Raw genomic sequence first — 26901 nt, forward strand, 5'->3', positions numbered from 1 at the left:
TAAAACTTTTTAGGAATTTTCATCATTACTGTTTATAATGAAACAAACAAAAAAATGCAAGCAATTCAGCAAAGTATAAAAAAGGACATAAAGATACCGGAAGTCTCACTACCCACAGGTTTTTATATGGTGTTCCAAAAACTCCAACATGATCACATAAACATATATTATAATTTTACAAAAATGGGACCATACTACACTTTCAGTTTTGACAAATGCTTTTTTCATTTAACAACATGTCATGAAACTTCTCCCACAAGGACTAGTGTGTATCTGCATCACACTTGGAGATGATACACGGCAGCCGTCATGTTAGGGATGGACGAGCGAAAGGTACACCCATTTCCCACGTTTAAACACTTGCGTCTTATAAATGTTCCCCTGGCCCCCAATCTAAACGAGGCTCCCTTGTTATTCTCTCCTATAATACCCCGTCCTTTTCTGTCATACCACTCTAGGAAAATGGTAGTTACGAACGTGTATTTGTTTAACATCTCTCTCCCTGATGTAAGGTCATGCAATCTCCATGAGAGCCAAGATTGTGCCCTGTTTTGTTCGCTAATAATTATCTAAAATGAAGCACAATTCGGCATGCGGTAGGCACTCAATAAATATTTGTTAAAAATGGATACATTTTTACCAAAAATGTTCTAAAGAAAGGTTGTAAAATGTAAGGAGCTATCTGACACATCAGTAAAAAGAGAAACGAAATTTAAATTATAGCTGAAATGCCATTTAATCCGCATCAGACTGGTAAAAATGTACAACTCTAATGATATCAAGAGCTGGTGGGTACACTGGACAACAGGAATTCTCATATGCTCCCAATGGGAGTGTGAATTGGTATTCTGAAAAATAACTGGATACTGCCAATGAAAGCTGAGGAGCATGCTCCCTACAACCTAGCAAGGAATGCTGGGTATAATTCAGAGACACCTTAGCAGGCATGCACCAGAAGATACGGAGCCGACCACTTACGGTGGCATCGTTTGGATGAGGACAAAACAGGGAGCAATCCAATGCCCATCCCCGGGCAGCGCATTACCTGTGCATATATATAGCTAATGGGGAACTGTACAGCAGCGAAAATGAAAATACAGCTACCTCCATAATATGAGTGGATCTCAACCTAAGCACAAGCAGGATGAAAATAAAGGGTTTTACAACTATGCAAACACACTATAGAAAAAGAAAGAAACAAACGAACATCAAGCAAAAGACAAAGAACCCAATCTGTAGGAGAACAGGGTACCAAAATATATATATATATATATATATATATATATATATATATATATATATATATATATATATAAACCAGCAAAGCTTTCATACTATAAAAAGGAACTAAATAAGAATATAAATTCATTAAAAGAAAAGCTTGAAGACAAGATGATAAAACAATGAAAGAAAGAAAAAAAAACAAACAATGAAAGAGAGTAGAAGGATATTTCAAAGCTAAGAAAATAGAAAACAAAAACAACATCATTACAGGAACTAATAACAAATTAGAAACAGCAAGAATAAAAGACAAGGCTGAAATTAAAATTAATAGTAAAGGAATGGCTTGGGAATTCCCTGGCAGTCCCGTGGTTAGGACTCAGCACTCTCACTGCCAGGGCCCTGGGTTCCATCTCCGGTCAGGGAATTAAGATCCTGTAAGCCGTAAGGTGTGGTCAAAAAAAAAAAAAGAAAAAAAAAAAAAAAACAATGGCTTGAAAGATTCCCAATGAAGGCGGAGGAAAAGGACAAAAGTACTATGGCATTTTGGGCTTCCCTGGTGGCGCAGTGGTTGAGAGTCCGCCTGCTGATGCAGGGGACACGGGTTCGTGCCCCGGTACGGGAAGATCCCACATGCCGCAGAGCGGCTAGGCCCGTGAGCCGTGGCTGCTGAGCCTGCACGTCTGGAGCCTGCACGTGCTCCACAACGGGAGAGGCCACAACAGTGAGAGGCCCGCGTACCGCAAAAAAAAAAAAAAAAAAAAGTATGGCATTTTGAGAGAAGATGATTACCATCAAGGATAGACAAAGATGATCCAATATAAGGATAACTGAGGATACCACTGAAGGAAGGAAAGATGGAAGGAAGACAGAAGGGAGGGAGAGAAGGATGCAGGGAGAAGGTTTCAGTGACGTGACACAGGGGAAATTTTCCTGAAGTGAAGAACTAAATCTGTACGTCAAAAGAATAAACTGTGTTCCAGGAAACTTTGGCAAAATGCTCCATGCCAAGACAGTCTTCGTTTTGCTTTTTAATTTCAAGGATTAAGAAAAAATACTTTAGGCATCCTGGTAGAATAAAAAATTATCTACAAGGGGGAAAAAATCAGTCGACCTCAGGATTCTTCTCAAGAACACCCAATGCCAGAAGGCAATGTAGAAAAACAACATTTTGAGGAAAAGAAAGAATGATGGAAGAATTACACCCAGCTACGCTGTTGTTCTAATAAAAAAAAAGGGAGAGATAGTATGACAAAACAAAAGGAATACAGCACCCATGAGCCTTTCTTGAGGGAACTACTTGACAATGAAATCCAGCCAACCAAAGAATAAATCAAAATAAAGAACTCTGAAAGGGATAAGCTATGGTAGCACTGGAGTAGAGTGACGTGCATTAAATCCATGTAGATATAAAACGCAGGCAAAACAACTGGGGGAATCACAGTAAGAGAACAAAATGCAAATATTATAAACTCTGACTGAGAACAAAACATAAACAGCAAAAATTGTGAGGTGGGAGGGGCTGGGAAGAAACACAGGAAGTGCCAATCACAAGGAGTTTCATAGCCAGCCTGCGCTGACTGTAACTGAGACATCCTTCAAAACACCATCATTTCTCCAATTCTTCACGGCTTTCTTAATCTCTTTTTTTGTCTCAAAGCTCTTTTTGGGACCTGGTATCTCTTGTGGTAAAGAAATATTTATCCAAAGTTCAGAAATATCTTTGGCTTCACTTGAGGACATCATACCATGTGGAGCACCCGGGGTTCAGACTGGGCCCCAGGACTCTCTGGCGGGGTAACCTGGGGCAGGTCATTAAGCCTCCTCGTGCTTCAGGTTCCTCATCTTGAACCCGGGATGATAATGGTGCTTAACTCCTGGAGCTGCCGTGAGGACGGAACACCTGAGGGGTGCTTACAACACTGCCTGGCACAGAGGCAGCCCCATAAAAGGGTTAATTATGAGGGTGATGTTGATGATTTTTTTTTTACTTCTGGTAAATTAAAAGAAATTTAAATTAAATATGATTTATTTGTAAAAAGGAGCATGATTCTCTTCCTATAAAATTATTTCTATCTATGTATCCACCCACCCACCTGCCGATGCAGCAATCCTTCTATACATAGAATAAAGACAGGCCTAGAATTATGTTCACCAAATGTTGCCTTTGATTATTTCTGGGTGGTGGATTTTGAATAATTTATTACTTTCTTCTTTATACTTTTCAGAATTGCTTACATTTTTTGGAATGGTCATGTTTTCATAAAAACAATAATTCATTAACAACAACAAGAGAAAACAAGTTTTACCGATTTACCAACAGAATATTCATGTGCTCCCCCTCTAACGCCCTTATCAATATTGGCTTCTGTTAATTTTTTCCGCATTGATGATGTTCTACTGAAAGTTTTATATTAATAATTTATAAAAGTTCTACGTATGTTAGGAACAGTTATTATTCATCTGTCATTTACGTGGCACATGATTTGCCAAGTTTATCATTTGTTTGTACAAAGTTTTGCTGTACAAATACTTTTTCATTTTAATATAGTCAAATTTATCAGTCTTTTTCTTTATGGCTTTGGGGCTTTACTTCATGCTTAAAAGTCTAAATTTCAAGATTAAAAATTTTCACCTAGATTATTTATTTTTAAATTTAAATAGTGGGGGCATACCGAATTTATTTTGGTGTGGAGAGTGGAAGGTTCCAAGCTTTCTTCCCCACATGGCTGGCTAGCGAATTATCCCAGTAATAATTACTGAATCTTCTCCTCCCTCGTCCCCACCATACTTCATTGGAATGCCTCACATCGTATGCTAAATTCACATATCAAGATTGGCCCACTACCCAACTACTGTTTTAAATCAATTTGAATGTTCACTGCTGCACCACTGTCATAATGTTTTAATTATTATACATTTAAAAATATTTTATATGTGATAGGATAAGCCCTCTATTGTAACTTTTCAAAAGAAAAAAAATATATATATATATATATATATCCACCCAGATGTAGGGCGAGAAGGTGTTAATACTAAATCTTCCAGTCCAAGAGCTAGAAAAGCCCTCTTCATTTTTCAGATCTTCCTTTATTTTACTCAATAAAGTTGTATCATGTCGTTAGATAAGTCTTAAATTTTTCCTATTACACTTAGTGTGTGAGTAGCACCAAGGAAGTACTTAATGTCTCATCATCGTTGCCATCATCCATGCATTGTTGTTACGAGAAGCTGGAGGAGGTCCCAGGGCTTGAGGAAGCAGAGGCGGTTCAAAGCAGTTTAGAAATAACGTCTAGACCTAATGGTCTTCCACAGCCATCTACTCTCTCTGTTCACACTTTAGATAACCCTGGCACTAGGAGAACGTTCTTACCTCTTGGCAAAAGGTCCTCTCAATTTCATCTAAGGAGCAGTTTTTCCAGATATCTTCAGATGAAACAGGACTGGGGAGGTAATCTCTTGGAACTTTTGACTCCTTGGTCCTCCCATGGGACCTCTATTAAGACAAAAGAACTCCAGTTTACGAAGACTGTCAAACGCACATCTGAATATGAAGTGTTTCCTTTTCATCATCACCTGTCTGGTAAAAATTAAGACTCAAGTAAACCAAAAACATGAACTATATAATAAGTGCTGTTGAAATAACTGGACGGACATTTTAGAAAAAAATAAAATTAATCTACTTGCTACCTTATCTAGGCTAAATCTGGATAGAGTAGATATATACTAAACAGACTAATAAAACCGTAAAAGTAGTGGAAGAAAATTAAGATGAATATACATAACACATGTAATACATAATCACTGTGTGAAAAGTTCCTTCCAAAGAACACATTAGAGCTAGAAATCATTTAAATAATGGATAGGTCTGACAATATAAATATTTAATTTTTGTTTGTTAAAAAAAATACACAAATAACAATGAAAGAAAAACGAGTGGGAAAAACTATTGTTAACATATGTGAGAAATGCAGGTTAATTTGCTCAATATATGAGTAGCTCTTAAGAATCAAAAGGATAACATAAATCCCCAATCACACAACAGACTAAGGTTTAAACAGGTAATTCACATTAAAAAAGGTTTTTTAAAAAGCCAAGAAATGTATGAAAAACTGCTCAAACTCATTGGTAATTTAAAAGGTCTAATTAACACAAGTTAATTTTTCCCTACTTGTCAAATAGGCAGGGACTAAGGCAAATGACAAAGAAAGAAATCAGTGCTGGCTTGTATACAGAAAACGTGGTCCTTGAATATTCTCAAATCCCCTTCTAGAACTTTACACTAATGGAACACTAGGACAGATCCATATGTGTAAGGATCTGTTCTGTCCTGTTTATAAGAAGGGAAAAAATGGAACAATTTAAATGCCCATTAATAGAAGACTGGTTTTATAAATTATGGTTCATAGACATTAAAAACAAAGGGCCTGTCTAAATCATGAATGAAAAAGTTTTCCTTGATATTGTTTCATGATTGAAAGAACAACTAGCATGATTTAATTTTCATTTTAACACTTATTTTGTGTATTTGCTTATCTATCCATCCATCCATCCATCTATCTATGCACCAGAAACAAAACCTGGGAGGATAATAACCAAAAGAATACAGTGGTAGGATTATAGGGAAGTATGATTTTGTGTTTTTGTGTTTTCCGGCCTTTTTGCAACGAGCACTTATTACTTTTATAATAAAAGAGAATAAAACAAATCTAAGATATAGCCATTTTCTTTCTCAAAGTCAACTGCAAAGAATCACAAATGATTTCCCAGATTTATTTCCTAAAATGTCTGCAAATAAGCTCCACTCAAATTAAGCACACTTGTAACTACTCAGCTGCAGTTTAGTCGTCTGGAATTCTATTTCCTACCTCAAAAGAAAGAAGAAAAAGGAAAGAAAAGAGAAGAAAAAAAGTAAGTCTCCCCCGGTGGACCCCCTCTGGCTACATGATAGAATACAAAACCAGCCCTTTAGAACGCAGTCTGGAATTCCGTGGCTTCAGAGGGCCTAGCATTTGAAACATGGGCTCTCAGAGCATAGAAGCTGCGAGAGCCTCACTGAGAGACAAGGGAGCCACGCAGGTATCACTCGGTGAGGCAGGTCTCAGCCCCAGCTTTCTGATGCCTTGGTCCTGCACTTACTCTGCGCTGGGCACTGCTACTCTAATGGGGGCTTAGAGGACACACACAGCACGTCTAGGGAAACCCCTTGGTGCTCCGTAAACAGCACACCAGGGTGGAGGGCGGAGGCGGGGCCGAGGCGTGAGGCCCGCCCTGGGGGAGCTCACCCCCAGTGCGGGACCTCCTCCGCCGTAAGGCTCTAGCTGCTACTGCAGGCTGGCCAACAAACTCGATGAAGCCACATCCAGCGACTCCGCTCACATCACAGTTAGACCAGCTTTTGCTCTTCTGTGCAGCTGAATAATTCCTGCCGCCTTCCGATTGCCCCAAAATTTCCTCTGAAGGATTCTAGCTGATCTGAAATGGAGTAGAGAGGAAATCCAAAACTTAAGGGGGCAAGTATGTATTTCATAGGTGCAGCAGAAGGGATTCAGCCCCTAATGTCATTTCTCCATGTGCCCAAAGAGATGGTGCTTTTGACAAGCAAGGTCTTGATGGCGTCTTCAGAACAAAAGTAGCAAAAACAGAAATATGCAAAATTCACAGAAAACAAATATTGTCCCATGTATAGAAAAGTCACAGATAATGGGCTGCTGCAAATGAATGGAGACTCCCTTCTTACAGTACTTAATAAAATAAGCAAAAGAAAAAATAATAAAAATTAGTAAAAATAGTAAAAATAAATTTATTTATTAGCAAAGCAAATAAATAAATAAATTTACTAGCATAAACTGAAGCAAGAAGAAACTTAATATGGGCAGCCAGAAAGTTTTGTTTCCAGTTATGGTGGCTTTGCTCATATTGAAGCAAACCTCCCAGCAGATAACAATTATAAACTCTAGCCAAAATATAAACAAAAAACTCTCTGAAGGCATTGGAGAGCAAATGACATAAACTAGAGTCAACCCTTGGAAAGATGGAGTTTCTTGTTATTTGGCCTTTTGCCTGAGGGCAGGCTTCACCTGGAACCTTACGCTAAGTGGCTAGAGGTTAGATATAAACCCAGGATCTTACTGGTTTTAGGAATCAAAGAAAGAGAATTCAGGACTACCACAGCAGCTAGAAAGTAAGGAGGGAAAGCACAAAAAGAAAGGCATAGCAGAGGATCTCCAAAGCCCGTGAATAAACTCTGCCAAAATCACTGGCTAACACTGGGAACTATAGATGTGTAGAGCAGAAAACAAGAAGCCCAGCTAAGGCTAAAACAGCAGAAAAAAGATCTCGTGTGTTGACCCCTCAGGGAAGACAAAGATTAGTCTTCTACTAAAGTAAACTGGCCACTAAAACAAAAACTTAAATTCTTCAGAGGAACGTAACAGACTCCATAGTCTCTACAATGCAAAATTTACTATATCCAGGATAAATTCCAAAATTACTAGACATAGGCAAAAAAAAAAAAAAAAAAAAAAAAATCCCACAGGAAACTATGATCCATATTTTTTTAAAAAGGTAATCAATAAAGACCAAATCCTAAAATGACCTAGATGTTGAAATTAGCAGGTAAAAATTTTAAAGCATTTTAAAATTTAAATTTTTTAAATAACAGTGTTTGAGAATATGAAGGAAAATATACTACTAATGAAATGAACAGATAGGTATTCTCAGAATAACAGAAGCTGAGCAACATATCCTGTATTTTCTTTGTTTGTTTGTTTTTTGGCCACACCACATGGCTTGCCTGTGTTTATAGTGTATGTAAAAGTATGATGTATGACAGCAATATAACAAAGGACGGGAGAGAAGAATTCAGAAAATGCTGTTTGAAGTCTATAATTCATGTGAATTAGTATAATATTATCTGAAGATAGATTCTGATTAGCTAAAGATGTATAATGGAATAAAAATGCTCAATCAATCCAAATTCCTTAAAATTATACAAACTCTACAGGAAAAAAGTTGCGGGAAGGGGCTGGTGGATAGAGAAGGAAGGAAAGGAGCATAACACAAAAAGGCACAGATCCCACCTTGGAAGAAAATGTAATTCAAGGCACAAAATTACTTTACAGAACATTTTAATAAGAACACGAATTCATTAAAACAAGAGCTCAACAACAAGATGATAAAACAATAAAATGAGAGCGGAAAACAATATAGTAGGCCAAAGGAAACAACATTACAGAAGTAATTAATAAAGTGGACATAGCAAAGAGTAGCATAGACTAAAGTGAAAATCAAATTACAGGTCTAGCTAAAAGGCCTAAGATGATCCTTGTGAGTACAAAGGAAAAAGACAAAGAGAATAAAGCACTTCAAGATAATTTAGTCAATAGAGAAGACAAAAACAACTCAGCGTAAGGGGAGTTTGTATCACTGAAGTTAGCCTGAAAAGTGGAACAGAAACTTTATTCAAAGATGTACAGGGTTTCCCTGGTGGCGCAGTGGTTGAGAGTCCGCCTGCTGATGCAGGGGACACGGGTTCGTGCCCCGGTCCGGGAGGATCCCACGTGCCACAGAGCGGCTGGGCCCGTGAGCCATGGCCGCTGGGCCTGCGCGTCCGGAGCCTGCGCGTCTGGAGCCTGTGCTCCGCAACGGGAGAGGCCACAACAGTGAGAGGCCCACGTACCGCAAAAAAAAAAAAAAAAAGATGTACAATATTACTAAAAAACAAACAAACAAACGAATCCTTGAAATGAAGAGAGAATTGAATTTTCAGGTTGAAAATATATTGTGTTCTGGAAAATTGATGCAGAAAGCTGAACACCAAGACATTTCCTAGCTAAATTCATTTAGCACCCTGGAGTCAAGTTTTCTCATTTTAAAAAATGGGATAATAATACCCACCTCACAAAACTGTTGAGAGAAATAAAATTAAAACTAAGGTTTAAAAAGTAACTACACAGAGCACAATAAATAGATGTGTTTTAGTGTTATTTTTTATGTGACTTGCTTTGTGTCTTACCTGTCCTATTAAAATACATATACATGCACACATACATACAAGCACACACACATACACACACGCACACACACTTCTTAGATTCTTTTACTTGGCTTTGTACCCAATGAAGGATCTAGCAGTACAGGGACTTGCACATGAACTAACAAAATGTAAGGGATGAAAGCATCCTTGGAAGGTCATATTGTCTAGTAATTCCCCAAACTTGGAAGGCTTTGAAAAGTAGAGTCCTGGGGTCTGCTCTAAGCTATCTTGGTTAGTGAAACTGAGCTGAAATCTAAGAATTTGTAATTTTTAAGTTTGCTAGTCAGGCAGATCTGGGAATCATAGAAGGTATTAGTACATACTTGCTGCAATGAATTGCACTGAAACCAGACGGTGACAACCCATCTTGAATGAGCCAGTACACACGTGGTAAACCCCTGAGGCAAGAAACTGCTTGCCTCAAATGACCAAAGGCCTGGAAGGGAGACTCTCCGATTGCATTTTTCATATACCCATCTGCGAGGAACTGGACCCCTGCTCTCTCCAGAACTGTGCAACTCTGGGCATTATGTTCTAGAGGCTGGGATAAAGAATATCAGTACGAAGAAAGTTTTTCCTTCTCAAGGTTGTATGCCTGCTTGAGCCCAGCCTTACATGTCCGGTATAACCATAACCATCTACTCAACTATTTGCCCTTTTGTATCAAGATTGTTCCCATCGTTAAAGGAGTAACATGTTCATTAACAAAAATTTTTGAAAATACAGAAGTAGCAGAAAGAATCAAACACCCACTTATCACTTAAAGACAATCTATATTTTGGAATTTCCTTCCAATCATTTACTGATATTCCACATACATTTTCCATGTTATGATTAACTTTATGAAAATCATTGCTTGTGGATGCACATGTCTTACCATGTCTATAGGCTGTGACTCACTTAACCCTTTTCCTGTTGTTAGGCATTTATGTTATTCTTATAAATAAAGATACCATGACAGTCTTTGTGGATAATGCATTTTCCATATTTGAAAGTGTTTCCTTAGGACAGATTCACAGACGAGGAATTACCACGCCAGAGGATACTGAAATCATACTTTAAAATACTTACCTTGACTTCTCATAGAATATTTAAGGTTCAAGTCATTATTTGTACTGAGGTTCTTCAAAACAACAATATAATCCACTGCAGTATCTTTATCAATGTTGTAGTGTTTTGCAAACCTAAAATAGAACTGCTCATTAGTATTCAGAAATTATGATACAGAGAATCTAAATGAAGCAAGTTTTTTTTACTAAGGTATCCTTTACTCTGGGGTTGGCATTAATTTTAATGTGTGTTTCTAGCTAGAGCTGGAATAAAGAAGTAAACCCTACGAAATGTTACTGTAAGATTTTAAAAAGGCAGATACTCCTGAAACTAACACAATCAACTATACTTCAGTTTGAAAATTAATTAATTAATTAATTAAAAATGCAAATATTTAGGAGGAGATCACTTCACTCTCTCTCTAGATGGCTGTGTACAGATCTGCATGCAGAGGTACGTCTCAGGACCCGCTAAGGGAACGCCCCCTGCCTGTACCCCGTAGGGTCTTCTCCCTTCTCCGGTGGGGGTGAGTGAGGAGCACCCCTGCAGTCAGACAGCAAAAGCAGTTCCCCACTTCCTTTAATAATTGGGGGGAACGGATCTGGGCCATGAGTCAGCATAAAATTTCTATAACCAGAGAAACCTACAGCCGGTGGAGGAGAGAACATAGCCCACCTTCTTGACCAAGAATATCATTTCGCAGAGAGAAACTGTGCCCAGGATGGCGTATCGTGTTACAGCAGTCGATGGTGGGAGCGGGGCAGCTTTTCTCGGAGCATTCTAGGCTGTCTATGCATAAAGAGAAATTTTGAAAACACTTAACCAAGGTCTCTCCCTGAAATACACTGAGATACTCTTTTTTTAAAGTTAAGATAAATACAATGTTTGGATTCTTTTTTCCTCTAAAATGAAATTTCTACTATTCAAAACTGCCACTTGATAAATGGTTTTCTAGATGATCTCTGCATTAGTACATTTATAAACAATTGACAGTTTTTAAATGTTTGGTTATATTATCTCCATATGTGTTGGTTTCTATAATTATCTAATTTCACGCTGCTTTCTAAAAATTTAGTAATTATCACTTAAAGTAGTTGTTATTTTTCTGTTTCCAAATTTAACAAAGAGTGATGTCATGTATTCATTTCAACGCATACCTTTTTTTCCACTTTGATGAATCTTGCCTATTGTTCTAGTAAGAAAAATTATCTTGAGATATGATAGCTGCCAGATGTTAATCTTGAAACTCCCTAAATAGCTCCATCTTTCATCCACAGACTCTGTCTGGCAAAAACAAGCTGTAAGCACAAGAATCCAGAAGGCAGCACCTAAAGTGTTCCTTTTTGAGTTGCCGTCCTACAGAAAGTCCCGGCCACTCTGCAGCTCCAGGAGAATGTCAGGATGCCGATAAAAATCTCATCACCAACCTTCCTATTTTTGGTGAAAATTCAGCATCCCTTCAAACTGGTACTGGCTCATAAGAGAATCCTGACCTTTCCTAATGCCCAGCCCACCGCATTCATAATACCTGCTACACAGTCACTGAGAACAGACAGACACAATTCCATGGTAATATTTCCTACAGATAAAATTCAAAAATGAAGCCTCAGTACTTCTCAAGGATGCAGTATCTCAAAAGGCTTTTTTTTAACAAGAATCAAGGCATGGGAGACAGAACCATTCTTAAGACACAGCAACCAAGGCCATTTCCCCAGGGACCTGAAGTGTGGCCAGGAGAACTCACACATGTGCAGACACCCAGGGCAGGACGGTCACATGGGAAAGCTGACTTCAGATGCAAAGGGAATGAGGCCAATTGACCCACAAACCTCTCCAGCATCACCACCCAGAACAGTGCCTTGGGCTTCATTCATCTGCCCAGGCAGCAGGCTGAATTCTAGTGAGTTTGTTTGTTTGTTTCTTTGTTTTTCAAGGTCGCTCATAAATTATTTTACCCGGATTCAAATACTTTGTCCTGCAGGGCAATGGAGAGGAAAGTAGGATGGTGTGAGACGGAAAAGGCAGAACAAACCCCAGCAGGTCTCGGGACGCTGGCTAAGTATGGAACTTGGAGATGATCTCCTCCCCCGCTCCTTGCTTCCACAGGCTGCATGGTATTCTGCAGCCTGAAAAGAACTGTTTCTCAAAGAGTAAAGGACACTCGTGGAATCTGTACGATTACGATAGCATCGATGTGAAACGAGCACCTACTGCATGTCAGGTACATTGCAGGCGCAGAATCTTCATGCCAGCCTTGCAAGGTGGGCTCCTCAGTCCCCATTTCTTTAAGAGAGAGCCGAGTCTGAGAGAGGCCCAGGAGCTTCCAGAGGCCCCGCAACTAGGGAGGGCAGACACAGACCTGACCCCAAGCGCGCCTGGCTTCAAAGCCCAGGCCACTCCTACCTCGCTGCACGCCGAAGGCTGATATTAAATAGAAAGCTGTTAGATAAAAAAAAGGATTCAAAACTGCATTGTGTTTCCTGCTCAAACACTAAAAAGGCGAAGTTAATACTGAAGCAGCTACTCAAGGAAAGAGTATATTCTTGAGCTTCGATAAGAAAAGCATTACAGCAATTGAAGAAATGGTTACTTTTGATCTTCTGCTTTTCTATTCTGAAGGAAAGCAATTCTATTGCGTTAAGTTCCTCAAGCCTTATCATGCAGACAGTATTGTTTTTAAGGCTTAAAAAAATATCTCAGATAAAAATTTGTGGAGTTCTTTACTATTCAATACTTGTGAGATGGGGAAACAGACAGTAACTTTTTTTATAGATTTACTAGGCTGGAAACCAGTGCCAAGCACAAGGCTTATTGTCAAATAAACACTGGTCTGCTTTTTGATTGCTCGCGTTAGAAGAGTGCTGCTTCTGTTCTACAATCGCGTGCGCAGAATTATTTAATTTGTTTTGTTTGGATCTTATTCTGGACATTTTCCCAGTCGGAAAGATGTAAAAATTAAAACATCTATTATGTCTTTTATATTCTGAGGTGGGTTATAAGGAGAAAAAAAAAAAAAAGAGGAAGAAAATATTCAAAATACTGGGAAATATCCATATTTTAAAAGTCTCCTTGTTTTTCAGACCCTGCAGTGCCTGTGAGGTTGGCACGTGCCCTCTAGACTTGTTTTTGCTCCAGGAGCAGATTCTTCCACTAACAGAGGCAATATCGTCTTTACAACACTATGGAAGCAACCACAAAGACCCATTTCAGTGGCGATTTATAACTGCGGTGTGATGTGAAACTCTTAGGCTCAGGGTGAAATCATCAGGCTTGGTACTTTTGTTAATGGCCCAGACGATATTCAGAAAAGTGGGGAAAGGCAGGAGGACGAGGAGGGCCTCTTGGCTGAGCACTATATAAATTAAGTTAAACACAGCCCCCCCCCACCTTCCAGTGGCTTCCATTCAATACTCAAGTAGCCACAGAATCCAAGCATTTGGCTTTTCTGAACAATCCGGAGTTTATTGGAGGCTCAAAAACAAGTCTGTGCAGGCTTCCCCACACTGCCCTCGAGTCAGGGGCAGGTGGCGGCTTCAAACGCCAAGAAGCAGCTAACGGCCCCTGCTGCCATGCCCACCCCAAACTCAGCAACAAAGTCCTCAAAGGAAAATGAAGCTTCTGTTATTATGTCAGGATGGAGAGCCAATAGGGAGCACATCAACCAACAAATAAATCCTGAAATTTTTCATTCTTCTCTTAACCCCGGGCTTTGAGTAAAAGTCAACTGTGAACTGGAAACCCATGGGGTGGTGGGCGAGGTCCCAGGCAGGCAAAGAGAGACCACTGGTGATGGATGACTTAAACCGTCGAGAAGCGTTCAAAGCTGCAGGCCAGATGACTCTCACCCGCGGGGACTGGAGGAATCAGAACCGTTAGCTCTCACTTTGGAGAATTCGTGGAGAGCTTCACGAACATGGGAGGAATGCAGATTGAGGACCTCTTTTAAAAACAGTCAAGACAGAGAAGGCAGGAGGGAAGGACGCTGCCTGGAGCCAGTGAACCCAACAGGTCCCATTTTGAAATTGGCTGAAAGTCCTACTGAGCAATCTCTCACCATACCTTCGTTTACTTACTTTTTGTATTCATCATCTTTCATCTTCAAACAGAAGGTCTCCAGAACCCTCCTCAGCGCATGTGGTTGGACCAGACCCGTCTTGTTAACATCAATGAGCTTAAGGGCTTTGATAACAGTTTTAATGTTTTTGAAAATCTGTGTATAAAAAGAGATTTAGGAAAAGTCAAAAGATCCAGCGTTAAAAATCAAGATGGTAATAATAAAAGTGAACGTGTTTAAATACTTCTTGTAAAATAAAATGTTTTCAAAGACTCACAGTCGTAGGTATTGCAAAATGACGTATCTATGGAAAAAGGGACACTACATTCCTTGAATGTTTTCAAAGCAATTTTCTCTGTAAACGGTCTTAGTAAGTTTAAAAAAAAGAACTTTTTCTGATGTAAAGCAGTAAGTCTCATACACAATTCATTGCATTTTAGAGCCATATGAAAAATCTTTTTTGTTAATTGATACTTTAAAACCGTAATTCTGGCATAGCTGGATCTGGACAATTCTTATTTTTCATAGCCACATGCAAACCATTTTTACTAGGAGCTGAAAACTATGAGTGTATATTCCAACCCCTCTGAATTTTTGAAAGATATTACAGAAAAGCTTTACAGTGACCTTTCCCAAATTCAGCAAAGGCATATTTATTGGGCAGAGACCTGAAAGGCACTTGGTTAGGTCCCGTGGAGACGCGGGGCCGTGTGCCTGCCCTGAGCCACTTCTATGTAAAGGAGAGAAACATCCGCCAGGGCTCACCCGTGCCAAGCGCAGAGCCCTGTGACTGCACTCTCCCGAGCCACACGAAGGACGTACCGCTTCCCCACTTTTAGATAAAGCCGAGGGTGGGGGAGGCCACAGGAGTCGCCCGTCATCACCTGGTTAGACGATAATGATGCTGGGGTTCAAACTCAAGTCCACCCCCAAACTGCACCTCCCGCAGAACAGATAAGGCATGTAAATAAATACTCATAAATATTCACCAAGACAGGAGCCATGGGAGCAAGAGCCAAACACCAGACAGACACGCGAGGAGCTGTGGGTCTTCACACAGAGAACAGCACTCCAGCAGGGCCGCCTGGGAGGCTTCCTGCAGGAGGTGGCATCTGAGCCAGGAGGGGGCCGGGGCAGGACAGGACAGGAAGGCACTGAGTACAGCTGGGTGTGAAGGGGGTTGTGAATGAAGGGTGATGAGTGTCTGGTATGGCCGGATCCCGGAAGGTCTGACTCTGCATCCTGTACTAGATCACATCCAAGTCCAGCCCAGACGCGGAGGGAAATTAGTGCTCCTTAAGGAAGGAGTTTAGGGAAGACTCTAAGATGAACAGGCTTTTTCCTAGTTTCCTCAACGCCTCCTCTGACAGGTCCCTACACTGTCTCTGACCTGAAGGAGCTGCCAGCCCCCTCCCAGGGTGGCCGTCTTAGGGATCACACAGGAGGAAACACTGAGCTGGTCTCTGCCCCACCTCCTCCTGGCTGGGTCAGCTGCGGCCCTCCTGCCTCTGCCCCCCGGGGCCCCCGGGGACGTTAGCCGGCCTCTGACTCAGCTCCTGTCCTCCTCCCGTCCAGAGGTCACCTGCCTGCTCAAACTCACGCCTCGTCACCACTAACTGCTGCTCTCCAAAACGAAGTCCCACATCCAACGCCCCCCGTCTTTCAGCCCGAACCCCAACACCCTTCTCCCCTCCGGGACCCCGCCTGCTGGTCCCTCTCCTCCGCACGCCTCCCCACGGCCCATCTTTACAGTGACCCGGTGCCTGTGTGCGTGACCGCCACCTCTCTCCTCCTGCCTCCCCGGTCTTGGCTAGACCCTAACCCTGGTCAGATCCAACTCACCGCCTCTTCCAAGCGCCTGATGCGGCCGGAGAGGACGGGCCATTGAGCACTCACCGGGTCCCCTCACTCAAGACCATCAACCCTGCCAGCAGGCGTGCGTGGTGATGCTCGCCCGGGCGGTCCGCTCACCCGCCACGGGCACCTTTCCCACCTTCTCCGCTCTCCGCCTCCCTTCCCACCCCGCCTCCTTCCTCTCCGCTCATAACCTTCCTCCTCACTTGCAGAGAAACCAGAAGCAACTGGACGGCAAGGCCCCGTGCTCCCCGACACGCCCAGCCTGTGTGCCTCCACACCCGGCCACCCGGCCACTGGCCTCCGGTCCTGCGCCGGGCCGCCGCCGCTCTCGCGCCCATCAGGAACTGCTTGTGCCCCGCTGTGCCCAGCTCTGAGCTCGTGTCCACGATGACGAACCATCTGAGAGGTGAGCCCTCCCTCCTCGCCCCGCCTCGCCCCTGCCCCCAGCCACTCCTTCCCTTTTGCAGAAATCCCCCCTCAAAAGCTGTCTGTGCGCCCTGTCTCCAGCCTATCTCCCCACACACCCGATCAGTTCTGTCCGCACCACTGCACAGAAACTGTGACCTTGTCAGGGCGACCTTGCCAGGCCCAGCGGCTACTGGGCGCCCATCTTGCTGTCTCCGCAGCAGCCCTCCTCCCAGCTCACCGCCCCTTCTTCCTGGACGTAGGCCTCCCCGCCCCCGGCTTCGACACTCCCGCCCCGGGTTTTCCTCGGCTTTCTGGCTCGGGCTTGGCCTGGTCCCTGCCGGTCCCTCCTCATCTCCCGGCCTCTGAGCTCTGGGCACCTGCGGACTCGGGCCTCGGGTCTCCTGGCTTGTCTAAGCACACTCCGTCCCGGGCGGCCCAGGCCTGTAGCCTTAATGAGCAGCTGAGGCCTCTCAGTGTCTGTCTCCAGCCCTGGCTCCTTCTCGGAGCCCCAGTCAGGATGTCCAGCTCTAGAGGCCAGCAGACGCCCAGCTCCGCCCCGTCCCACCATGACCGGGCCTTCCCGCCAGATTCTTCACTCACATCCCATGTCCGGGCCAGCCCGAGAGCCCAGCGGCCCTAGCTTCAGAACGTTTCCAGAACCCAGCCCAGTCTCTCCACCTCACGCTCTACTGGCTGGGCTGGTGCGACGGCTTCCCACTTGGGCCCCCAGTGTCCACGCCCGACCCCACAGCTGAGGTTCCAACAGCAGCCAGGGTTCTGTGTAGCTAAGGCTGCGCACGCCCTCCAGTCGCTCTCGTCCCCTCCAGGTCAAAGGCCAGAGCCCCGCAGACCGGCTCCTGCCGGCTCTCCATCCCCCCAGCCGCCCGCTGGCTCATTGCCTTCGGGCCACGAAACGGTCTCTCTGCTTCTCGTGGGTGCCAGCCAGGCACCTCCTGCCTCAAGGCCTTTGCATTTGCTGTTCCTTCTGTCTGGAAACTTCTTCCCCAGACACCCACTGGCTCTGCCCTCACTTCCCGCAGGTCTTGGCCCAGATGTCATCTGATCCAAAAGGCCTTTCCTGGTCCCACCCGCAGCACTCATCTGCAGGGTACTTCTCAGCAACGAACTTCATGCTCGTCTTTACTGTCTGTCTCTCCCTCTGGCAAGTGTGCTCCCTGAGAGCGGGGCTCTGTTCACTGCTTCACGCCAGGGTCTAGAACAGCCTCTGGCAGAGTGTACATGCTCAGTAAGCATGTGCTTGAGTAAATGAATGAGTGAATCCATCTTCTTTTCACCTGCCTGGAAAAAAGCCACACTCTGAGGAAGCCTTGTGATATGTTGACGAACACACACCTCCTCGGGGCCTATCCTGAATGTAACAATGATTACATTCAATGTAATAAAGATTACAATAATATGGTAATTGAACAAATGTGAATTGGACGTTTGCAAGGCCCTGTGCTGAACTGTATACACATCTCCCGCTTCCACCGACTAGAGAGCATTGGCTGAAACGAGCTTAATATTCAAAACCAGGAAGACCAAGCAAGGACGAGCCGGGAGAGCATGAGCTGGAGCGAAACCGCTCGTGCACGTCCACCCTCAGCTCCACCACTTTGTCTGAAAGCACAGGGCCCCAGCCACGGAGAGCGCTTGTGCCCGTGGCCAAAAAAAACCCCTCGGTACCTCGTCTGCTGCCAAACCCTGATTCACCTCTTCTGGGAGCACATGAGGCGATGCGCTTTTTTAAAACCCAAAGTAACCCAGATGGACCCAGCGTGGAAAGCAGGGAAGCAGCAAATCTGGCACAGAGCTCACACCCACCAGAGGTATGTCTCCAAGTTTCTTATCATTTGTCAGACTGAAGTTTGGCAAGATCTAGATGGAGCTGCAGATGGTGAGGCTTATCAGAGGCACCAGAGTTAGGGCCGTGGTGTGAAGACTTGTCCTCCCCGTAACGGTGACGGGAAAGAAGAAAAACACAAAGGAGTAAAAGGACCTGCCCCTGCCTCGCCCCGCTTCCCTCTCCCTTGAAAAGGGAGAAGAGGTGGGAGAGGAAATGCAGAGAGAGAAATCGGGATGGTGTGGGCAGCATCCGGCTCCTCTCTGGGCCAGCCCAACGTCTGCCATTTGGCTCCAACTGGGACACGTGTGCGTTTAGAGCCACCGGCTCTGAGCCTCCTGTTCCTTCCACCCCAGCCCCAGCTCTCACCCAGCAAGGCCCTGGGCTCCAGTCACACTGAGCTCCCTCGCTTCCCAAGCCCTCCGGGGTCTCTTCACCACGCCCAGAGCCCTGGACGATCTGACCCCCACCACCTCCTGACCTCACCCGCCAAGTCCCCTGGCCCTTTCCTGCTCCAGCCACACAGGCCTCCCTGCGCGTTCTCACACACACCGGGCGCGCTCAGCCATCAAGGCTTCTGCACGTCTGGCTCCCTCCGGGGGACGGCTCCCTGAGGCCCTCATTCAGGTCTCGGTCATGTGCCACCTGCCCCGAGAGGCCTTCCCGATGACCTGCGCAAAAACGCATCCTCGTCCCTTTTCTCCTTCGCGTTCACCCACGCCTGCACATTGCATATTTCTGTGTCTGTTTATTGTCTTTCTTCTTCCATTGAAATGTAAACGCCACGCAAGGGGATTTGGTTTCATTTGCTGCTGTATCCTTAGGCTTACAACAGTCCCTGGACAGAGTGGATGCTCATAAATATTTGCACAGTGAGTTTACAGCCGTGTTGCTGCCCAAACGCCTTCCCGTCCGCTCCGGGGCAGGAGCTGGCGCCGTCTCTCCTGCTCTTCTGACTGCACTTCCATCCCGACACTGGCCCCCTGACCTCCATCTTGACATTTTGGTGAATTCCTGCCTGAAAGTGGTACCCAGCTCCTCCCCTGCAGGAGGGGACCTCCCTACTCGCTGTCTGGCCTCTGCTCTCCAGGAGCTCCATCCCCCTTCACTTCCCCACTGCTTCTCGGGAGGAGGGCTCAGAGAGGGCCAAATCCACGGAGAGAGGAGAAATGCTGTACAGCTCACAGGAGGAAAGGGGCCTCCTCCCAAATCCAGCTTCTCAGAAAGGAAAGCATGGTCTCGCCCTGTGAGGGCCCAGAGACCAGCTTGAGAAAGGTGCTCTCCTGGCCCGGCTCCAGCGCCTGTGGTGGCCGTGCTCCCTTTCCTGCGTTCCAGGTGATGCAAACTCCTGCCTGCTGCCTGTTTTTATATGCCTGCAAGCTGAGAATGGCTTTTACATTTTTAAAGGGTTGAAAAAAATCAAAAGAAGGATATTTTGTGAGGCGTGAAAGTTATGAGTTTCAAATTTCAGGAGCCAAAAGTAAATTTTATTGGCACCCAGCCACGCCCGTTCATTTATGTAAAGGAGTTGCCTCGGGCTGTTTCCCCTACAGGGGCAGAGCTGAGTAGTCGGGCTGTTTCCCCTACAGGGGCAGAGCTGAGTAGTCAGCCGGAGCAGTCTGGCCGGCCAAAATACAAATATTTACCATACTCACAGGAAAAGTTCACAACCCCTGTTCCACTCCCTCCCATGCAACCCCAGATATCTGAGTGGGTGGTAGGTGTCAGGCAGCTTCAGGTGCACAAACACAGAAGCAATGAGGATTTAAAAAGAAAACCAAAACAATAGCTAATTATGACCTTAAGGCTCAGAGAGCCAGGAAATGGCCTGAGGCCCTCTGAAGACCTGCCCTCAAGTCTTCTCTTCCCTGCCACCTGCCCCAGGCCCATGCTCTGAGCCCTGCGCCAGGCTTAGGAGTGCACCGCCCTTCCCGGCCCCCTGCTAGACCCCCCAGCTCCCTGCTCCCCAGGCCCCCACAGCCCCCAGGCTCCCCCTGCAGCACTACAGACCCTGCAAGAAGGGCAGCATCTGACCCTCTTCTTGTCCTCAGAGCCCCCATATGGAGAGATGACTGAGCCCTGGGGATGATTCAGAACCAAGCAATCTAGGGAAGCGAACCACAGTGAAGATGCATTAAAAGGTTCGCTTCTTCCGTCCGGACAGCAGAGCTAGGAAAAAGCAGGCTACAAAGCCTAAAAGTTCTGAAGTATGGCTACATAAACCAGGACTCGCTCACCTAACATTTCAAGAAAGGAAAAAAAGCCCCTTTTCACACAGGAGTACAAAAGGAGGAAGTGATTACTGAAAAGGAAGTGATAGGAGCAAAATTAAAGTAAAACTTTCCCCAAAAGATTTAGATGAATTCATGGAGGGCAGACTCACAAGTGTTACTACATGGAGCAGAGAATATCTGTCCTGAAGAGTAAAGCCAGGGAGGGAGTAGGGAACAGAAACCTCCTCCAGATACAGAAAACTACAGAAAGTACCCCGGGCTGCCATCGTTTGGGTAACCTTGGAACAGTGACCTGACTCTTCCTAACTTCAGTTTCCTCGTCTGTTAAATGGGAAAGAAGAAGGGCACTGTATCAGCGTGTGCAGGTAAAATGAGCTCACGTGGACTTCCCTGGCAGCGCAGTGGTTAAGAATCCGCCTGCCAATGCAGGGAACACTGGTTCAGTCCTTGGTCTGGGAAGATCCCACATGCCGCGGAGCAACTAAGCCCGTGCGCCACAACTACTGAGCCTGCGCTCTAGAGCCCGCGAGCCATAACTACTGAGCCGGCATGCCACAACTACTGAAGCCCGTACGCCTAGAGCCCGTGCTCCGCAACAAGAGAAGCCACCGCAATGAGAAGCCCACGCACCGCAACGAAGAGTAGACCCCGCTCGCCACAACTAGAGAAAGCCCGCGTGCAGCAACGAAGACCCAATGCAGCCAAAAGTAAAATATAAATAAATAAATAAATTTATAAGAAAGAAAGAAAGAAAGAAAGAAAAATGGGTAGATATAGAATTTCATCAAAATTTATTAAAGAAAAAAAAAGAAATGAGCTCATGTGTGCAGGTACCTCCCAGGGAACATACTCAATAGATGGTGGTCTGATAGGAACTGCTGATCAGGACCAAAGGCCGAGGACAAAGATATAAATAGCCAGATAGCCACACACACATGCTGGAGAACAGTAACTGGCAGAACCAGCACTAATCCCCCACACCAGCCAGCGCCTCTACCTCTTCCAGAAAGTCTTGAGTGGACAGGAGTCCAGGGCCAAGAACAGGGCCTGGATCAACGAGTAAGTGTTAAGTGGACGAATGTATGGATGATGGATGGATGGATGGATGGATGGATGGATGGATGGATGGATGGGTGGATGGGTGGGTGGGGGGGTGGATGGATGGAGGGATGGATGGATGGATAGACGGATGATGGATGGACAAATGGACAGAAGGAAGGATGGATGGATGGGTAATAGATGGATGGACAGATGGAGGGATAGATGGATGTATGCATGCATGGATAAGTGATAGATGGATGAACGGATGAACAGATGGATGGATGGGTGATTGATTGCAGCATTCATGGGGAAGAAGCTTTGGTGAGCCAATGAAATCCTTGTACAGACAGGACTGGTGCCTGCAGAACGGCAGATAGGCATGTCATTTCTGTGGACACAGTGATCTGCTCTACACCTTCCTGGGGGAAGAAACTGAGAATTGAACAGAAATAGCAGAGCAGGAGGGGAAGATTAGAGTGGTCTACATGCCTATTGTTGGCATGGACAGGACACGTGAATTTTCCATGAGTTAAGTGGAGAACAAGAAAGGTAGAAGGCTAACAACGAAGTATCAGAAAGAGAAATTAAGGAAACAACGCAACTGACCATCACATCAAAAAGAATAAAATACCTAGGAATAAACCTATCTCAGGAGGCAAAAGACCTGTACTCCAAAAACTATAAGACACTGATGAAAGAAATTGAAGATGACACAAACAGATGGAAAGATAAACCATGTTCTTGGATTGGAAGAAGCAATATTGTTAAAATGACCATACTACCCAAGGCAATCTACAGATTCAATGCAATCCCTATCAAAATACCAATGGCATTTTTCACAGAACTAGAACAAATAATTTTAAAATTTGTATGGAAACACAAATGACCCTCAAACAGTCTTGAGAAAGAAGAACAGAACTGGAGGAATCATACTCCCTGACTTCAGACTATACTACAAAGCTACAGTAATCAAAACAGTATGGTACTGACACAAAAACAGACTGATAGATCAATGGAACAGGAGAGAGAGCCCTGAAATAAACCCACACACTTATGGTCAATCTATGACAAAAGAGGCAAGAATATACAGTGGAGAAAAGACTGTCTCTTCAATAAGTGGTGCTGGGAAAACTGGACAGTTACATTTAAAAGAATGAAATTAGAACATTCTCTAACACCATATACAAAAATAAACTCAAACTAGATTAAAGACCTAAATGTAAGACTGGATGCTATAAAACTCCTTGAGGAAATCATAGGCAGAACACTCACTGACATAAATTGCAGCAATATTTTTTGGATCCATCTCCTAAAGCAAAGGAAATAAAAGCAAAAATAAACAATTGGGACCTAATTAAACTTAAAAGCTTTTGCACAGCAAAGGGAACCATCAACAAAACAAAAAGACAACCTACTGAATGGGAGAAAATATTTGCAAATGATATGACTGATAAGGGATTAATATCCAACATACATAAACAGCTCATACAGCTCAACATCAAAAAAACAAACAACCCGATTAACAAATGGGCAGAAGAATTGAGTAGGCATTTTTCCAAAGAGGAAATGCAGATGGCCAACAGGCACATAAAAAGATGCTCAACATCGCTAATCAGCAGGGAAATGCAAATCAAACCCACAATGAGAAATCACCTCACACCTGTCAGAATGGCTATCATCAAAAAGAACACAAATAAAATATGTTGGTGAGGATGTGGAGAAAAGCGAACTCTCCCATTGTTGGTGGGAATGTAAATTGGTGCACTGTGGAAAACAGTATGGAGGTTTCTCAAAAAAAAAAAAAAAAAAAAAGGAAATAGAACTACCATATGACGCAGTAATTCCATTCCTTGGTATATAACCCAAAAAACCAAAAACACTAATTTGAAAAGATACACACACCCCAGTGTTCATAGCAGCATTATTTATAATTGCCAAGATATGGGAGGAACCTAAGTATCCATCAACAGATGAGTGGCTAAAGAAGGTGTGGTATATACAATATACAATGGAATACTACTCAGCCATTAAAAAGCACAAAATTTTGCCATCTGCAGCAACATGGATGGATTTGGAGGGCATTATGCTAAGTGAAATAAGTCAAATAGAGAAAGACAAATACTGTACAATATCGCTTACATGTGGAATCTAAAAAATACAACAAACTTGTGAATATAGCAAAAAAGAAGCAGACTCACAAATACAGAGAACAAACTAGTGGTTACCAGTGGGGAGAGGGGAGGGGCAGCACAGGGATAGGGAAGTGGGAGGTACAAACTACTGGGTGTAAGAGAGGCTCAAGGACATATTGTACAACACAGGAAAACAGCCAATATTTTGTAATAACTGTAAGTGGAAAGTAACCTTTAAAACTTGTATTAAAAGTTTTTTTCAAAAGAAAAAGAAAGGCAAAAGGCTTGAGATGTCCTGCTCCCAGAGCTGCTTCTCAAGTGAGGGGACAACACACAGCATGAGAAGGCGAGGTGGACCACCGGCAGGAGGGCTGAGGAGGTGCAGGGGGATTAGGCCAGAGCTGCTGTCACCAGAAAACCACCGAGTTCAGAGGCCGCCAAAGCACTGTCCTAGTAACTCCCCACGTGCCCCATGAGAGCAGCCTTTACCTGCTCCCCACAGAGCACACCAGTGAAGGGGGAAGGAGGCCAGCTCCCCTTCCTCAGCCCTCATCACGGATCCCACGAACCGGGGAGGAAGGAAGCAGAAGGAGGGAAAGAGTCGCCAACGAGCCGGCAGCCCCCCTGGCCCTCCCCCTCCCCCCGGGGCCCGTGGAGCTGGAAGGAGGGAGGAGCGGCCAGCTGAGCTGCATCTGAGCTCCGGGTTTAAAACTGGACTAGGCTACGCTGGGCTTGTTCTACCTGAACGTGACCAGAGAGCCGTGGGATCTGCTAAGACAGCCTTCGGGGACGAGGAAGGCAGGTGCGCCCACGCCCGCGTAAGAAGCAAAGAATCAAACTGCCTCATGTTTGTACCCCACTGAGTTCAGATGGTTCAATAAACTGCTAACAGTGGATGTGATTCTTACTCTATAGTTCTTTGTTTAAAATTCTTTTTATAGCACTGGGAGCTCCAGGAAGGAAAGCTGTGAACCCAAATAAATATGACCACCCAGACTTGAAAGGAGGTGAGAAAAGGCCTAAGGTTTCCTCCCTGGAGCCCAGAATTCCCCCTCTCCAGGCCTGGCTCTGGTGGGGCCCCTCCCGGGGGAAGGCAAACCTTCCTCGGGCCAGAGGGCAACCTGCACCATGCTATCCAAATTAGCTCCCGATTCGCTGTTTTCTGTTCCCTCCTCACCTGGAGCCACCTTCCTCACCTGGTTTCTAGCAGCAGGGGGTCGGGGACGGCAGCCCACCCGCCTGCCTGCGGACTGAGACGCAGGGGAGGGGGCCTCTGGCCGCCCCTCTGTCTTGGCTCCGCAGCAAAACGCAGGGTTCGGCAGCCACTGCTGTCAGTCTGGCACCTTTCTGTCACCACGACTAAACTCATTTTAAATTTAAGGAGTACATTTTAAAAACTGAAGCCAAGAAAAAGGATTTCTCTTACAATAAACACATCAATGCTCATTTTCCTTATTATTCTACTTTTGGTTATTTCGTATAAAATCTTTAATTAAAGTTTTTCTTTGAAATTGTCATTATCAACCCAGAAGAAAGGAAGGGGGAGAAAAAGAACAACACAGCTGTGCAGATATGAAGCGCTATTCAGGACTAAATGAACTGGAACGGAGTGAGTAGCCTGACTGTTACGGTCTTGGTTCTGGCTCTGTAGTCTCAACAGCAGTCTAACTTGTCACTTTATATCGATTCCATCTGTTTACACTCTGCAGAGTATTGGCTTCCTACCGTGAACATTTCCTATTTACCAGCTGGTAGAGATGGTCCAAACCAGATAGGGAAAAATGAGACTACATTCAGAACCTCATAAACACAAACTTTCAATCTGGGGACGCCGTGTGGAAGGAGCCGAGCTGGCGCTGCTCCCCTTTCACAAAGGGGCTGACTTCCGCTCCCGGCTCCGGTGCTGACCCCCCAGGCCGAGGAGTAGGCCTTGAAGCATTGAACAGATGCAAACCCTGCCTTTACCACAGATTGAATAAGCTCACATAAAAAGACATCTAACGGAGACCCACGAAAACAGAGGAACAGGGAGCAGACTAAAAAAGAGCTACAGCAACCTAAAAGTCAGAGTTGCTATGACAGCAAAAATCCAAAAATCTGATTTGGGGTTTCCTTGCAGCCACAGTGAAAAGGGAAACTTCCTGTTCTATACACCACAGGCCACAGGTACCTCCCCCTACATTTGATTTTCATTTTTAAAATGCCCACCTGCCACAAGTAGCTTAAAGTCGTCTAATAAGAAATTCTAGCTACTCACTGAACTTCAGACACAGCTATGAAAATAGGCCCCAAGTCTAAATACCGAGGGCTTTAAAAAGGCTGCCAAATCAAGGAGAAATGTTTCCCATCTCTCCTTCTTTCTAACCGAGCCCACACTCAGAGGATGGAAGCTCCTCCGCAGGCACCACAGGCCAAGAATACTGAGGCCCCTGTCACCCCGACCCCTGACCACTCATAGAACAGAGCTGCACACCAGGAGGGGCACGCCGATCCCCTCCCAGGAACTCCACGGCATCCCTCACACAGCAGAGGCGCTCAGCAAATGCAGGCTGATGGTGATGGTGAGGGGCTGACTACTTCCAGGGCCTGGGGACAGGTACCCCTGATTCCAGCTGCTCTCCCATCAGGTGTGTCCATTACTCTGCTGACACCATCTCCTAAATTCCTCCTGTCTCGTGTCATCATCCCCCATCAGGAGCCTTCAACGCACTGCCACCATTAGCACCACCCTTTGCCCCACGCTTTAGGGTTAATGCCTCCACCTTCTTCTCCAGCCTGCATTTCAAAATGGCTCTGTCCTGGGGCTTCCCTGGCGGCGCAGTGGTTGAGAGTCCGCCTGCCGATGCAGGGGACACGGGTTCGTGCCCCGGTCCGGGAAGATCCCACATGCCACGGAGCGGCTGGGCCCGTGAGCCATGGCCGCTGAGCCTGCGCGTCCGGAGCCTGTGCTCCACAACGGGAGAGGCCACAACAGTGAGAGGCCCGCGTACCGCAAAACAAAACAAAACAAAACAAAATGGCTC

The 26901-nt window shown here is 44.9% G+C and overlaps 1 protein-coding gene across 1 annotated transcript in view; it reads right to left on the bottom strand.

The window, feature by feature from the left end:
- The window catches only part of EFCAB6 (EF-hand calcium binding domain 6), a gene marked incomplete at its 3' end in the record, with an annotated part of 172103 nt that overhangs the window by 137428 nt on the left and 7774 nt on the right, over window positions 1-26901 (bottom strand). Inside the window, 4 exon segments of the mRNA XM_082850474.1 lie at window positions 4595-4679; window positions 4681-4717; window positions 10331-10443; window positions 14383-14519. Coding sequence (XP_082706600.1) covers window positions 4595-4679; window positions 4681-4717; window positions 10331-10443; window positions 14383-14519 — 372 coding nt within the window.

The sequence above is a fragment of the Leucopleurus acutus genome (assembly GCF_964270905.1).
Source record: "Leucopleurus acutus genome assembly, chromosome: 11".
In the NCBI taxonomy this organism is placed as follows: Eukaryota; Metazoa; Chordata; class Mammalia; order Artiodactyla; family Delphinidae; genus Leucopleurus; species Leucopleurus acutus.